The sequence below is a fragment of the Anguilla anguilla genome, chromosome 17 (genome assembly GCF_013347855.1).
Source record: "Anguilla anguilla isolate fAngAng1 chromosome 17, fAngAng1.pri, whole genome shotgun sequence".
In the NCBI taxonomy this organism is placed as follows: domain Eukaryota; kingdom Metazoa; phylum Chordata; class Actinopteri; order Anguilliformes; family Anguillidae; genus Anguilla; species Anguilla anguilla.
In genome coordinates this window covers 28,612,124-28,629,183 of record NC_049217.1, presented here as the reverse complement: position 1 = coordinate 28,629,183, position 17,060 = coordinate 28,612,124, and the positions used below count along the sequence as shown (strand labels likewise).

Sequence of the window (17,060 nt, the reverse complement as noted above, 5' to 3'; positions counted from 1 at the left end):
GAGGCAGGGGGTGCCCCATGAGTTAATTGTGGCATGCGATGGTAATGATTTCCATGTTCTGGGACGGGGCTAATGGGGGGCGGGGGGTTTATGGCGAAAATAACTTCCATTTTATTCCCGCTGCGAGTTTTGGAACGGACTCGTCAAATGCCAAGCTGGCCGTTATTACAAAATGGGGTTTGGTCAGGGGAAGGCCAGTGTTTCTTGTTAATCCCAGTAAATTTTGAATTTTCGGTGTGAATGAAAGTCAGTCAAGATCTACGACTGCATGGCTGTATATTTGCATTTTGTATACTGGTAGCACAGTGGAAAAAAGTGGAAGCATACACAAGTACAGCAGTAAACTTCAAAACGCTCACGTGCATCGTTTTTATGGAGGAGAATTAAAGGGCCAAATTTGACAATTCTTTGTTCACTATAATTTTCATTTTTATTTCCCTGAGCAGATGTTTATTCAATAGTGAAGCTGAGTTTAGACTGGGTTGTCCTCTGGTCATCCCTGTAAAATGAATTAACGAGACTGCTACTTCACATTAGCTTATTTTAGCTTTGCGCGCTAAAGATTATGGAAAGACTATGAAAGATGACAGGATTCCAAACTGGCTATTTATTTTTTGGCGGGGATTTGTAAATCTTAAGTTTGTCTTACGTTTGTTTTCATCCCGTTTAAACGACGTCCTCTTTTTCACCATTTCCAAATGACAGATAACATTAAACAGCTGTGCACCCTTGCTAAAGTCAAATATAGGCTACAGTGAGATGTGTTGTTTAACAAGAGATCCTGTAAATTAATTAGCATTAAGGGACGGATAACTCACGGATAAAAAAAGACAACTGCCGGATGTTGGCTCTACTTACTAGCATTAGTAGGTTTATAAAAATATCCGTTAGCCAGTTAAGTCAGATGAGTTGTTGTTAATCCCTCTAATTTTACATAGCTCCCCAAAACAAATTCCAAGCGGGGTCTCACCGTTACCCACAGGCCGCTAAAAGATTTGATTTAGTCCGAAAGAGTTCTGGGACTCTGAATTACATTTCCCTTGATGCATTGCTCTGATACGGAGTCCAATCACGGCAAATGCGGACGATCATTTAAAACCCTACCGACAAGCAGCTCGTAACGTCTATTTTGGGTATATTTCAAACAGTGATGTCTCATAAAATCGACATAACTGATAGCATATAACAGTTATGTCATTGTTGCCGCGTGAGTGCGATTGAATTCCCCCTCGTATTTTCGCACAAGGTGAGAAAATCAGTCACACCTAACAGCGCTGAGATGGGCTTAACACATTTGCGTGCAAAATGAATGTCACGGGAAATGTTTAAAATGGGTGAAGCTGCCAGAACAATGTGTGTGGAAGGAATGCCGTGTTTCAGCAGGTATGTGGAGTGAAACGACGGAAAGTACGTGACATGTTATTAACAGTATTTAGCTGTATCTCACAGAACAGTTAAAGATGAATATCGATTGAATCCAGGTTAATGTGAAAATAAAATTCAGTGATATATTCCTAAGGTTTAGAGAAAATAACATTTATTATTAGAATGGGGCCAGGAGCTTTTTTAGGAGAAAATTGTCCCGCGGCTCTGTATCGTGATTACAAACTTGTAAAAAGGTGGCTAATCGCATTAGCCTTAAACTTGACCTTTCTGCAAAGGTCAGCAGAACCCTTTGTGACAGTGGGGTTCTGAAAGTAGGAGGAGCTGGGTAGGAGGGGCGGGGCTTTATGCTTGTGCCTCCTCTTCTGGTATTCCTTTCTTTCGGGTTTTCTTTCTTTATTTTTCTTTCTTTCTTTTCTGTTGTGTTTTATGAGGAAGCAGCTGAAAGGGTGAATAGGCTTCCAGAAGCCTGGGCTATGGAGAGTAACTCACAGAACAGGGAGAGCTGAAGGTGCTGTCTGAATGAGCTGGATTCTTCATGGCAAGCGATAGAGACTGTTCACAGCTGTCACCGATACAGTGAAGACTTCATGCTGTTAAAAAGTAGGAGGACAGCAGGCCTTTAAAAAGACAAAGAATAATGGATACAATAAACATAAAACATAGTTTTCACACATATACCCACACATGGCGAGCATTTTTGGGCTGGATGGCCTGTTCTTATCATCGTGCTATGTTGTGTTATGTTACATGTACATTTGGACACTAGCATATACAGAGAAACACACAAGCCAAAACACACATGCACACAAGCGGACGTACATACACTCACAGCCACACACTCGCACCCACACACCCACACACACGCACGCGCACACATGCACACACACACACACACCCTCCACTGCCAGGAAGAAAGCCACAGGCTCCTGGACCAGGGGGTGTGCTGCTTGGTGCGTACCTCTGAAATGGCACCACTGACGCCAGGAGAGAAAAACAGATTCGGCCATTGTTCTCCTGCTTCATGTTTGCGGTCAGGAAAAACAAGTGAAGTCCGCGTTTATTGAACTGGAGCAGGATTTTGTATTTTGTTTACTGGTTTTTGTTTGTTTGCAGCCCTCCCCTCCCCTCCTCCCCCCCCCCCCCCCCCCCCCCCCCCGTAGAGGCATTTTTGGGGAATACCGGAGTCACTGGGCTCCTTGGCGCTGCTCTGGTCCGAAGTATAAAATTTAACGAGAGCGGAGTTTCACCGGGGGGCCCCCTTTTTGAAACGCGAGCCTTTTTTTTTCCAATCGATGTGTTTGCCTTGGAGGATGTTTTCAAATTTCCTCTTCCACTCCTGATGGCTTGTCACAGTTCGGGGGGGGGGGGGATTAAAAGTTATACGCAAAAAGTTTTTTTTTTTTCCTCCTTTGGCAACTCTGATGTGGGAAAAGGGACAAAATCAACAGCCACATTAATGGCCAGTAGGCTACTGTGGGAGCCCGGCCCCTCCACATCACTTGTGAGTGTCAGCCCCCTAATCCCCCCTCCCCCCACATCCCCCCCCCCCCCCAGTCCCCCTTTATTTGTTTTAGCCTTCGTCCACAGCCCTTTAATCCCCTCTGTTACTGTCTTCCTGTTTCGGGAATGCTGGTCAAAATCGTGGTGCAGCTAATTAACGTCCTGGTGGTCGGAATGTGGCCTGGTACTGGTGCTGGTGGACGGGAGACTGGGGACGGGGGACGGGGTTTGCATTTTGTGGACACATGTAGACTGTGGTGAAGACATAGGGGAAATACAGACACTCCCACACTCCTGAAACTCACAAATTTGACACTTTGTAAATAAATAGATGACAAGTGCTTTTGCAGGCTGTTCAGTCTACTGGTTAAGTCACATAGGTAGGTGAAATATGACAGTATATTAACTTGATATTGAGATATAATGCACTGATGCTTTATGAAATAATAAAAGTTATTTTCTTAGGCCGTGCGCCACAGTTATTAACACAGTTTCTCTTCCTGTCATCTTTTTATCGCCACCCTCGCTTACTGCCAACTTTAGCCCTCGGTTTTCGGCTGGCAGTATAGCGTGGAAGCGGCGTGTTTATAAACAAACGACAGTGAAGGTGTTTAGCTGGACGTGCCAAAGCTCTTGCAGTCTGTGCAGAAAGATTTATGGTTGATAATTTCACTCGGCGAGCAACATTCGCAAATATTTACGCCCTGGTTGTCGTGGCTTATTGTCCGTCTTGGACCCTCTCTGTGTTTATTGCGCAAAGTTGGCGGTGAAGACTGACGACGATGATGCGTGCGCAACTAAGTAACTTACAGTTTGGTGCAAACGGAAGTGGTTCTAATGGCTGTGATTTCCGGTACATCGATACATCTCGCTCTCGCTGGATGTTAAATCAAATTCCCCGCCCTCTCTGCAGCTTTTCTCTGAATCCCAGAACCGTGACAACCATTGACCTTTGCGATGACTCAGCTTGCTTGCTTGTTCAGAAATTCCCGGACACATCATCGCGTGCGTAGCTGGTGTTCACGTTATCAAATTCTGTTTTGTCCTCCCTCTTTGAACTCCAGCAGCGACCTCCAGCAGCCAGGTGATTGAGATCAGTTATAATATTATGCAAGTCACAGCACCATGGCAACGGAGGCAGATCAGCTGTGGGTTTCTAAGGAAGCCCTTGTCAGCCACTTGGCTTAAAGAGACAGTTGAAAAATATCTAAAAGAGATAGCTGAAAGATTTAGCAAAAAAAGCTAAAAGAAATGGTTAAAAGTGATAGCTTGGTCCTGTTGAGCTAAAGACCAAGGTTGCCTGCTAAGGGAACCAATCAGATTCATTGTAGCTTCAGGGAGCGAATTCTGGATGCACAGCGAAGTTACTGAACTCCACTCTGTTTACACCGGTCTTCTCCTTCTGCATGGTGTGGCTGATGAGAGAGCATGTACTCCATGGACAAGACAAATGGCCGACTCCTGCTTTCATTCTCAACAGGGGGGTCATGCGGAGTGTTCGTGTCTTAGGTAATACAGAACATCCCTTAGCCACAGTATCATACTTCATTAGTTAAATTCTTCATAAACATTCATAAGGTGCATCAAATTGGAATGTTTCGACGGAAAACATTGGGAGGCGGAATGTTCGACATTAGGAACATGGGGCACAGGCATCTGGTGGGTCGACAGAATCTGTGGCACCGAACGTGAGAGAGGGTGCTGTGGAGGGCTTTTCGTGCGGTAATGTACAGTGTGCGTGTGTGTGTGTGTGTAGGCGGGTAGAAGGTACTGAACCCGAAGCACCGGGTCCTGTCAAAAACACGCTTGCTAAGACGTAAAGTCTGCGCTCTGTGCGAAATGGAAGCCGCAGCAACGCCCTCACTTCCTGCGGCCTGACGGATGAAGCTACGCAGGGCTGGCCTCGGTTTGGCACCTGGGACCGCAGGGGCGCCTCCGGCGCAAAGCCAGGCTCCTTCTGGAAGCCCTGTTAGCGGCTTAGCGCTAAACTAGGCCAGCCCGTTAATCAGCGTCACCGCTTCAACTCACTTGAACCGATGTCACGCGTGTTCAATTTAACGCTGTGTATTTTTACGTTGGTGATGTCTGGCAATGGAATGTGATTGTCTCATCTTTTTTTTTTCCAGTGTGGGTTAGCTCATGCAATACCTGCATTTTTAATGGTTGTCATCAGTCCATAAGTGCAAAGCAAATTCCCTTTCCAAGGGCCATAAAGTCTTCTATTCTATTCTATTCAGCTCTAGCAGGCCATTAGGGTTCCTGATTAATATCTATTATGAATATTTTAGCCCTTTGAAGAGTAGGTTTTTTTGGAATGCTTTTTAAAAAAAAAAAAAAATTATTATTTCAAAGAGAACAAGTCCGCACCCATGTGTTTACATGAGTTTATTTATAACTGTATTTTCCGTTTAGTTCTACCAAATTGCCGTTCAGTAGTTACAGATTCCTTCTGATTTACTTTTTTTCATTCACAGCCATCTAACAACAAAAAAACAAACCAAAAGAAGACAAAAAATAACAGAAGTAGAAAAAAAAAACAAAGACACAAATATAATCCACATTGTTTCACGTAACGTTAAATATATTCATATATAATAACCACAATATATTAGTATGTATTATAGAGCAACATTGCACACTTTTTTTGCAATGGCCACAGCTTAACATAATTTAGAATTCCTAGCGTGGACAAAAACATGTACATGTACTGGCAGGTGTGCAGAGAAAATCAGATTAATAAGGAATCACCCTCACTTTTCTGGGAATACTGATTTAGAATTTACATTGTGGCTACTAGAAACTCAAATGTAGATTTAAGAATATATCTGACAAACATTTTTAAATTTACACTTAAAATCTGTATTTATTGACACAAAGAAACAAAACAATAAAATGCAGAAAGACATCAGTAAAAAGCATCTAGTTTATCTTCTCTTATTACATAAAATATGAATCTCGGAATATAAAGGATATGGATTTGAATGTCGGAAAAACCGTGATGTAGCATTTACATAAAACAATACGTTTTAAATTAAACCCCTGGGACATTTGGTTGTTCTGTTGGACCTGACTGAATAGCACTTTTTTTCTCTTTGTGTAATGTTGTCCTTTGTAGAAAGTGTGTGAAACTGATGCTCTTTCGGTCATGTGACAGTGAAACGGCTTGTGATTGGAGCAAGAGAGAGAGGTGCTGAGGAAGGAGGTATGCCTGGGGATGTGATGCTAAGCAGAAGATTTTTGCAGACTTGTGCGTGTGTTTCTCTGTCTGTCTTCATTTCTCTGTCTGTCTTCATAAGTTTGTATACCTGCCTGTGTGTGCGTGTACGTGTGTCTTGTAGTTTATGTGTTTGTGACTATGCATGCATGCGTGTTTGAAGATGTGTTTTAGGGTGAGTGTGTATGTGTCTGTGTGTAGGTAGGCATGAGTGACTGTGTGTATGTGTGAGTGACTGTGTGCGAGTGCATGTGAGTGTGCGTGAGTGTGTATGTGTGTGTGCTGAGTGTGTGACTGTACGTGTGACTGCGTATGTTAATGCGTGAGTGTGTGTATGCGTGAGTGTGTGTGTGTGTGTGCTCGTGGGTGCGTGTGTGTGCGTGAGTTTGTATGTGTGCGCTTGTGAGTGTATGTGTGCATGCCTGTGTGCGTGCGTGTGTGTGTATGTGTGTGTGTGTGACCTGCAATCCCACCTAGCCCAGCACTCTCTCTCTCAGCTCAAGTGCTCCACAGCTCACTTAGCTCACCGTACAAAAACACTTCCTATAATCACTTCTTTCTTATCTACAATACTCACAAGTCTAGTTAATAGTATCGTCTAAAATGCCCTAGTCCATATTTTAAATAAAAAATGCTAACTATATAAATATAGTCTTGGAAATACCTGCAACTCCCATTTAATGAGTACTGAAAATGCACATCAGTTATGCTATTTGATTCATTTCGCTGCTTTATAAAACTTTAAGGTTAATATGGAATTTAAGAGTAAGACTACTAAAATATATGCATATTATCGGACCAGGTGTGCTCTCCACACTTAGAAGGCAGACCATATCCCGTCTCTAATGGTTAGTTTACATCGTATCTCAAAGAGAAAGGTTTTTTTTTTTTTTCAAAGCTATTTTACAGGCACATTATTTCTCGGTTGCATATCACGGACAAGTAATTGGTTTGTGACAACAAATTCTTCAGACAAATTTTTTTTCCCCCCAAAGCTTTTAAATCTGGAAGGAGCATGTGGGCTTGCACACGTGATTGGCAGGTTTCAGAACAGCTTAATCGGAGCAAGCGAGATCACACTGATTCGAAGAAACAAAAAAAAAAAGGGACTGGGAGTGATTTTCTTTACATTAGAAGTGACACCGATTCCAGTTAAGGCAGAGGTCGCTTTGATTGCGTTCTTCTTTGTTTTTAAGTGTAGCTGACAACACAAGGCGGGAAAAATGAACTGTTTTTGCCCACACATACACAACACACTCCGGCCTCCTCTGCTGTGGAAGCTGGGCCTTTCATAACCCGACGATGGGAACTGCTGCCAAAAACCTTTTCCTTTAGCCATTTTCTGTAATATTCACTTTCAGCAAACAAACACTTTTAAGTTCAGGCTGAAATGACTGATGCTGGTTTTTACAGAAATGACAGTAGTTTGGCTGGCCTGCATTGAAGTGGTCCAAAGCAGATTGGTGTTGATTGCTGGTATCAGAGATCCCCCATAGGATTCATAGAGCTCCCCCTATGACTCATAGAGCTCCCCAAATGACTCATAGAGCTCCCCAAATGACTCATAGAGCTCCCCATATGATTCATAGAGCTCCTCATATGATTCATAGAGCTCCACCATATGACTCACAGAGCTCCCCATATGACTCATAGAGCTTTTTTGTAAAAAAAAAAAACATTAATAACAATAATACATATGAAGAAATGACAATATGGAAAGTTACTGATGATTGTTCTTTGTCAGTTTTGCAAGGTCCAAAGGGTTGAGTGTCCAGGAGATGGTGAGAGTTGCTCCCAGTGAGCAGACCAGTTGACAAATTAGTTTTCCGACAGAACGACGCAGTCTTTACAGCGAAGTAGGGTTACGGCTCTTCCGGGAAAGAAAGCAACATTTAATCTGTGATTTTGTGTACATTTATGCTCCTGCCACCTATGATGAACTTTAAAAAAAAAAAAAAGAACAATTATTCCTAAAAAACTGTTTACAGTACTGAGTGGATTTACTTGCAACAGATTTACAGAAACAAAGCACTGTACCTTAATCAAAGTCTCATTGTCCGTGGTGGGAAAAGCTGCACTGTTCCTCCAAACATTCTCCTGGTCTTAAGCTTAGCAACAGGCCGGAATGATTATGAAAACAGCAGTATCGCGAGCGTGCCGTGACAAAAACGGGCATCTTGACCGCTGTACACTCTTTGCTACAGTCTGTCAAAATGAGGCCTATAGCTTACATCATGTGGTATCAAAGGCAGTTCAATCCACACAAGCGGTGGCTTTCCATTCACCCTCAAACAGGACATTCTCAAAAATATGACCTTATAGCTTATTTTCAACTTAATACGAACATGTGAATATTGATGAAAACAGTCCATTCTGCCAGTCTAGGCTAGTCACTGAGTTATACGACCTAGAGCAGGGGTCTCAAACTCCAGTCCTGGAGGGCCTAACTCTCTGCTGGTTGTTGTGATTTCCTTTCAATTCAGCAGCCAATGAGGGCCTGGGAAACAAGGTGTGGAGAATCTTTAAGCCAATCAGTGACCTAAATTAAGCGCTTAAGTGGAGGAACACATCAATGATGAGCAGCCACAGCAGCCCTCCAGGATTTGAGTTTGACCCCTGATCTAGAGCAGTGTTTCTCAGCCCTGGTCCTACTGTTTTTGCTGGGTTTTTTTAAATCAAAGCTAATCTCTAATCCTGTCAGTTTGTGGAACCTCTTTCAATTGTCATGATTTCCAATTTATTATGAACAGCAATGTAAATGAAAGCATGAGTTGGTCTGACCTATTAAAGTTCCTGAGATATGAATATGAGACAAGACATTTATTTTTTTTTAACGGCAAACTTAGCCATGAATGGCATAATGTGGCTTTAAGAGGTTGAAACTGTCCTTCAGTAGACTAATAAAAAGTCCAATTAAGAGCAGTTAGCTCCTAATTAAGAACAATTAGCAGCTCATTGCAATGCAGGGCTTGTTACTATGGTTGGAACAGAAACCAGGGTTGAGAAACACTGGGCTAAAGCACACAGGACGATCAAGCCTGAGCTTCACACACTCTCTGCCGTCTGCTGTTCCATGACTCTTTGGGTGAAATAAAACAAAACTGAATATCAATTATTTAGAGTCAATTATATTTCTCACAGCAGTTCTATGTAAAGGCTAACTGACACATTTGTTTTTGCGTTATGAACATACCGAAACTACAACAAAAGCCTTTTTAGTGTTTACACTCTTCTGTTTACATGGTTGCATGTGAGCTGACGAATATTAGTCACACATTCTACCCGCTAAGTTGAGAAACCTTTATACATTAGATATAGAACAATTTTGAAATATGAACATGATACAGTAGCCTGTTTTTCTTCAAAAACAAACAAACCAACAAAAAACTACAACAGCATGTTCTATAGCCAGATCTGAAATATTAACCATAATGAATAAAATACAAATGACTTCATATACTTGTAATATTAGGTGCAAACTCAGCAAATCCACAAAAAAAAGGAATCTTGAAGAAATAATTGACAACAAAACTGCAAATCTCCTTCACAAAAGTTCTTTGAATAAAAAAAAAAAAAAAAAGAAGAACATTCTAATATTTCTCTCAGTGCTTCCACTCAAAGCAGCGGAACACAGTCTGTCTCTTTCCTCCGCTCTCTCCTTCCATCTCTCTCTTTCTCCCCCTCTTCTCACCTCCGTCTCTTCGTTCCACGCCCCCCATGCCCCCCGCCCCGCCCCCTCTTTTTAGGCCTTCTTGCACTTTCCCTTCTTCTCGCGCTGCTGGAACTTCCGGAGCCGGCGGGCCCACGTGTCCCGCCACTGGATGACCAGGCTGCCCTTGTGCGCCACCACGCCGCTCTGCTCCGGCGAGTCGTCCTCGTTGCCCAGCAGCAGGTACTTCCTGCCCGGCTTGATCTTGGGGCACCTGCAGGCCACGTCCTTGGCGTGGACCCACAGCAGCTGGTCGCCGCGCCGGATGCGGCTCTCGCCCTGCTTGTAGACGGAGATGACGTTCGCCGTGAACTTCCACCACTCGCCCGCCCGGTCCCCCTTCAGGATGTGCACCTGCACCGCTGTGGGCCAGCGAGAGAGAGAGAGAGAGACCTTTGACCTTTACTGCAACCAATCAGAAGATCAGCAAGGTCTATACATGCACATACTTAAAAGCTAAATAAAAACTAAATGAACTAGACAAACAAAATCAAAAAAGAAAAGAATAATTGACTATTCCAGACATCGCATGTACCCTTAAAGCAAACGCATGAACTCCCCCATCACCAACATAGATTGCATCCCCAACACACCAGGTTCTCTTCTAAAATATATTTTTAAAGTTCAGTGTTCAAGAAGGATATAACATGAGCAACTCTCAGTCCATCTTGACCTGGGATTGATGCATATTTGAAATAACTTAACTCTTTAGATGCCAGTAAAATATTGAATGCATGGCTGCAGATTCTCCAGAAGGATTTTCAACAAGACATGCTCCTGACCAAAATGTACAATTGTATATACAAGAGTCTGGAGGTAGGTCAGTGAGAGCAGAGGGTTCTTCTGTCAATAATCTGCAGTTAATTTTTGCTATTATCTAAAGGGTTAAAGCATTTAGAATAATTATTTGACCCAGGTCTAAACCAGGTTTAAATGTGGTAGAAAATGTTCCTTAGTGAAACCGAACCATTGGCAGTGGTTCACCTGCCCCCGCCCCCCCCAACCCGCTGTGAATTGTGTCAGAGGAGCAGCGTTTCAGCCAAGGTAGGTTTCGTTGGAATATAGGCCCATTTATCCCTCGCCTTAGACCGTCTCCAGAGCTGCTGACCTGCGCCATCTTTATTGCTGTCGCGTTCCTTCCCCCACTGTTGACCTTTGACCCCGAACTTATTGTTTAGGCCAACGGTTGCCATGGCGTCCTCGGTTGGTACCGGGGCTTCTGTGCACAGCCGAAAGAGCAGTCGCTGCATGTAAAACTCGCTAATGTTTGACTGCGGTCGCGGTTTCCGTAGAAACGATTGAAAAAGCGAAGACGGAGAGAAAAGGGCTCGGGGGGGATGAGGGGTAGGGGGTGGACGAAGGGGGGGGGGGGGGGGGTGTTGTCCTGCGCCAAACATTGGATTCCTTTATTTTCATTACAAACGAGAGAGAAAACGGCGAAGAGAGATTTCAAATAAAGGAACCGGCCAACAACCGGAGGGAGGAATAGCATGAGTGATTACATCTGAGGTTAAGAGCTATAAAACCTTCGGCGAGGCGAGCCATGTGAACGCGGCTCCGCAGCCCGCCGGCGGCCATTTTACGATCCGTCAGACGAGGTTTCTGCGGTCACAGGACAATAAAAATACCCCGGTCCCCCGCCAGCGGATTCCAGCGGGCAAATATTGACGCTTCCACAGAGACCATTTACACACAGTCACAGAGACCATTTACACACAGTCACAGAGACCATTTACAAACAGTCACAGAGACCATTTACACACAGTCACAGAGACCACTTACACACAGTCACAGAGACCATTTACACACAGTCACAGAGACCACTTACACACAGTCACAGAGACCACTTACACACAGTCACAGAGACCACTTACACACAGACACAGAGACCATTTACACACAGTCACAGAGACCATACACACACAGTCACAGAGACCATTTACACACAGCCACAGAGACCATTTACACACAGCCACAGAGACCATTTACACACAGCCACAGAGACCATTTACACACAGCCACAGAGACCATTTACACACAGCCACAGAGACCATTTACACACAGCCACAGAGACCATTTACACACAGACACAGAGACCACTTACACACAGCCACATAGACCATTTACACACAGTCACCAAGACCATTTAGACCATTGACACACAGTCACAGAGACCATTTAGACCATTTACACACAGACACAGAGACCATTTACATGCACACAGTCACAGAGACCATTTACACACAGCCACAGAGGCCTTACGGGCTGCAGTTCAGGTCCAAACAATAGCACAGCCTCTGCACACTTCCGAACTATCTCAGGACTCCATGAACGCCATGGAAACGTCTGGCACAATGCCTGACCCCCCAGCCCCCATCCACCCCCCACCCCCCACCCCAAATCTACTTAATTCTCAATCCTGCCAGCCAGGGAAATGATGACATTTCATCATCTTGGTAGAATTGCTATTGTTTTAGCAATATCAAAAGTAAACTACATTTTTTTACTGCCTGCCCCCGCCCCAGGGAAGGGCCAACGGGTGCTTTCTGAGGGCTGTCAATTGCGCAGATATAGGTTTGTGAAACACACAGAGAACGCCGGGTGGCTGTGGGCCCGGGGGCCGGGGGGGCCGGGGGGGGGCCGGGGTCGGAACGATGTGAGCAAATTGCCTGCAATTACAGAAGAAAAGAAGCCCAGTTGGAATCACCGCAGCCCCCCTCATAGGGCGGCCATTCATGTCGAGAGCGTCTTTGGGCCAAAGGCAACTTGTTCGCCAAAAGAAAGAGAAGTTTTCTGTGTGAGTGGGGCGGGGGGGGGGGGGGGGGGTGCGGGCGGGGGTGAGAGGGCAAGGATTGTGGTGGTATTTATATTTTTCCAGACATAGAGAACGTTCCAGAAAGATCAGGATACTCTCTGACCCCATCTTGGATGTGGCTTCCGTTGGCGGACAAAAGCGTTTGCTCTGGGAACTGGATCCAGGACCAGAGTCCGCTCTCCCGATATACACTTCCCTTTCCAAAACGCCTCCTTTGAGTACCGCTCACTCCTTTAATGCACTGAACATCAACCCCCCCCCACCCCCCACCCCCCACCCCCCGAGTCCAGAGTTAATCAGAGCTCTATTGTTGGAATAAAAAAAAGGAGCAATAATTAATTGAGGAGGTTGGGAGAGGCGGGGCTGGCCTTGATGTGAGGCTCCGCCCACGTGCCCGATACACACGCCTGATTAGGCAGAGGCAGAACCGTGGTGTAGACACGCCCACGGCGCTCAGGCGTACGCAGATGAAGGGGAACCGCCACCTGCGGCCACCCCCGCTCTGAAGTCTCGGCCACGCCCAGCTCACCAGCCCCTCCTGGTCCCCCCCCCCCCCAGTCGCCAGTCCCCAACCCGCCACATGCGTGGCTAAATTGGGTGGGAAACAGGAGGGAAAAGGGAAGGAAAAAGGAGGGAAATGAGAGGGAAAAGGGAAGGAAAAAGGAGGAAAATGAGAGGGAAAAGGAGGGAAATGAGAGGGAAAAGGAGGGAAATGAGAGGGAAAAGGGAGAGAAATGAGAGGGAAAGGGAGGGAAAAGGAGGGAAACGGGAGGGAAAAGGAGGGAATGAGAGGGAAAAGGGAGGGAACTGGCTGCGAATAGTGTGCTGAGGCCTGGAAACCTAACGGATAAAGCGCTCTGCAGCGGCGGGTGTGGTGGGGGGGGGGGCGGAAAAGACGGGAGCAAAAGGAAGCGGAGGAGCGCCAAGGCTCCCGCTGTGGCGGCTGGTGCTCGGGGGCCTGACCCGCGCGCGGCTGGGGGGGGCGGGTCATAATGGAATCGCAACGCGTGTAATTACGGCTTTCAGGGTCCTGCCCCACTGGGCGGAACGCCCTGCCTGGACCGCCCTCCGCTTCCCCCGTCGGCCACCAGCAGGTGGCGCTCTACACACCAGCACTGTGTGATACCCCCCCCCCTCCCCCCCATGTTTTGATTCGTTGTGGTGGTCTGGCCCGCTGTGGGGCATCAGGGCACAATCTCCCGCTTTCTGCTCACCGTTTCCGTAGCAACACACTGGGGGGGGGGGGGGCAAGAGAGAGAGCCCAGAGAGCAAAAAACGGAATCCAGACAGACAGTATGGGACTATGGGATAAAAAAGTGCGAAATACGTGTAAAAGAAGAACCAGGAGTGACTGCAACAGCAGGGGGACTGGACTGGTCCCAAACACAGAACCACCACCCTCCACACGTCTAACCCCCAACGAACAACACCCCCACCTCCCCTCCAAATGCCTGCCACCCCAAAAAAAAATCTCTCCCCTGTCCTACATTCTGTGACACGCCTCCTGCCGTGTGTGATGTGAACGTCTGCAGAAGCAGGAGATGAGTCGTTGCTCCACCCCCACCTGCCAACCCCTGGCCGGGGCTGCCATAGCAACAGGTCAAATATCACCGCTGTTTGAGTAAAGCAGCGCTCCATTGGGGGGAACCAACATCCGTGTTGCCCCCGTCGTTGCCATGTGACCTCATCCCCGCAACCCCATTTCACTTCCAAGTCGACCTATTTTTACACAAAATTACATTGCAGGCTGTTTCTCTTTATCCAGAGCAACTAAGAGAACTTTTAGCAATTTAACCAGTATATATATCTTTACAGCTGGAACTGAAGCTATTCCGCTTAAGTGCCTTTGTCCAAGGATACAACAGCAGTGTCCTACCTGGGAATCGAACCTGCAACCGTTACAGGTTACAAGCGCAGTACCCAGTATACTACACTGCCCCCATATTTCTCTCCTCACTGGGTAAAAAAACCCATCACCACCACAGACCAACCCAGAAAGGATCGGCTAGCTGCTAACAGATCCTTCTTGAATAAATACGCTGTAATGGGAGCTCACTGGGCCATGGAACCAACTCTCTGGGGGCTACGGGGAGGTAGGAAGTAATAGACTGTAGCGCCAGTCATGTCAAGCAGAGAAATGTGCGCGATGTGCACCCGGGGAACGCGCGGGCTTGCGCCCGTGGCCAGTGACCCATCGCAAAGCAAAACACAGGCCTGCGTGCCGAAACTCTAATTGATTTTTTTTTTTTTTTTGTACTTCCAGCAAAGATTGAATTTGAAAATTTTCTAAGAAAGGGGGCGAAAAGAGCACATTCCAGGCAATTAGAGGTACGTGACCCATGAACTGTCCAGGAAGAGCAATAAACCTGTATTCACGGAAGACTGAAGACCACTGAGAAAAAGAAAGAAAAAAAAACCTGTGTAATATTTTCATATGGGTAGCGTTTTGCTACGCTAACACTAACAACAGAGTGACCATTTCAGAATGCACATAAATTAAATCAGACAATATTTATAGGCATACTGGAAAGTATTCACTGTAAAAATAAATTTCAGACTACTGAAATTAAATCTGCTTCTTGTAGAGTAGGGACTGTGTCCAACCAAATTCTGCACTTGTACCAACGCATCATCGATAACAAATTCTAAAATAATTATTTAAAAATGACACCTTTAATGAATTTATTTAAATCTCCTGTTTAATTTTCACAGAAAGTACTGCACAATATGAGCTCTCACTCTGATGCCCTAACAATGGCAGGGATAGTATTTGTTATTATTTTGCTTCCCAAAACTTGGCTAAAGCAGCTGAGTTATGAAGTGCATTCAAAGTAGATTTGGCTGACAGGCTTAATCTTTTAATACATAACTGTTATTTCCACAGAGATGCACTTGGTGGAAGGAGCTAGCTGACAGTTTGATGTCTTAATTGCAGGCTATTCCAACCCCACTGCTGTTGTAATCCTTGTGATATATCACCAACACAATGCTGCGAAATGAGAAATTTTATCAATGGAATAAATTAAACATTTTTTCATTTATAAAATTCATTTCACAAAGATTGCTGATCTGATCTTAGCCTGTCTCGCTCTCTCTTTCTCTCTCTTTCTCTCTCTCTCTCTCTCTCTCATTTCGTGCTGCAGGGACAAAGGTTCAGACCCCGATCTCCTGATCATGGTAGGAAAGAATGCTTTGTCCAGGGATGGTTTCTGAAAAGCCTGGGGGTTGGGTTAGGGTTGGGGGGTTAGCCAGCCTTTGGTTGGGACCCTGTGGACCTGGGGTGCTAACGGCGAGGATGATGAAGGAAAGGAAGGATTGCGGAAGCACCGGCTAAAAGAGAAAATCATCCCTTGATGAGGCCTTCTGCCCTATGTCACGCCAGCCCCGCCCTTCATCCTCTTATGACGCTCGGGCGGCCTGCTGTTCCCTCCGTCCGCGCGGTCCTCCTGAGCCCCCGTCCGACGGCCACTCTTTCAGCCCGGGCTGCTTAGGCGCTTCGATTTGATTGGACGGTCTAGAGTAAGCCCTCGGCACAATAGCTCAGGAGCTGCGGGTTGAGCGGGGACGCGACAAGCGACCAATCGCGCGCTCCGGGTCAGAGGAGGCCACTCACCGTAGTCTTTCTTGCAGTATCTCTTCATGTTGATCTTCAGCTTTCCTTTGGAGGCTTTGCAGTAGGACTCACAGTCTGCAGAGAGAGAGAGAGAGAGAGATGGAGAGGAGGAGAGAGAGGGAGGGAGGGAGAGAGAGACAGAAAGAGAGGGAGTGAGAGAGAGGAGGGAGTGAAAGAGCAAGGGAGAGAGTGAGAGAGAGAAACAGAGAGCGAGGGAGAGATAGAGTGAGGGAGGGAGAGCGGGAGAGGGAGGGAGAGAGAGAGAGTGGGGAGGGGAGAGAGGTTAGCGTGCGCTATATCACTGCCTGAGGACGTGAGGTAAAAGTGAAGAGGAGTTCTCAGCCGACGCACCGCACCGCTCTAGAGCTTAAAAAAACTCCACCCTACCCGAGACCTGCCGACCTCCTTGGGCCGAATGTGACACCTAACAGGGCTTGTGTAGCGCCATCTTCTGTAGGGAGGGTGCAAACAAAAGCAATCTGCCCCCTAGACATACCCCCTCTAGTGTGGGACCTGTCGGTGTGGCTATTGTGCCACCCAGGTCTTTAAGGACTCCCAGAACACTTCCCCCCCCCCCCTCCCCCTCTCTCCCACCCCCCCATTTTAGGCCTATACAGCCACTGCTTGTCATGTCACCGCAAGCTCCTCCACCCACACCCCAACTGCAACCCCGGGCCATACAATTCTTTGGCATTTATGATGTCACAGTTTGGGGGGAAAGGGGTCAATTTGGCGTACAAAAGGAAGGTCAAGGAAGGGGAGCGAGGGCGGCGGAATTGGGGGGGGGGGGGGGGGGGGGGGCCTGGGGTGGGGAGTGAAATTA

At 46.3% G+C, this 17,060-nt stretch overlaps 1 protein-coding gene across 5 annotated transcripts in view; it reads right to left on the bottom strand.

The window, feature by feature from the left end:
* Window positions 1-9,839: 9,839 nt before the first annotated feature.
* LOC118217362 (netrin-1-like) overlaps window positions 9,840-17,060 on the bottom strand; it is a 46,008-nt gene continuing 38,787 nt past the window's right edge. For all 5 annotated transcript variants that reach the window (XM_035399300.1, XM_035399306.1, XM_035399304.1 and 2 more), the window contains 2 exons: window positions 16,238-16,312; window positions 9,840-10,171 (listed from right to left, as the gene is read on the bottom strand). In XM_035399300.1, coding sequence (XP_035255191.1) covers window positions 9,843-10,171; window positions 16,238-16,312 — 404 coding nt within the window. In that variant the 3' untranslated portion in view covers window positions 9,840-9,842. The remainder of the gene's footprint in view (window positions 10,172-16,237; window positions 16,313-17,060) is intronic.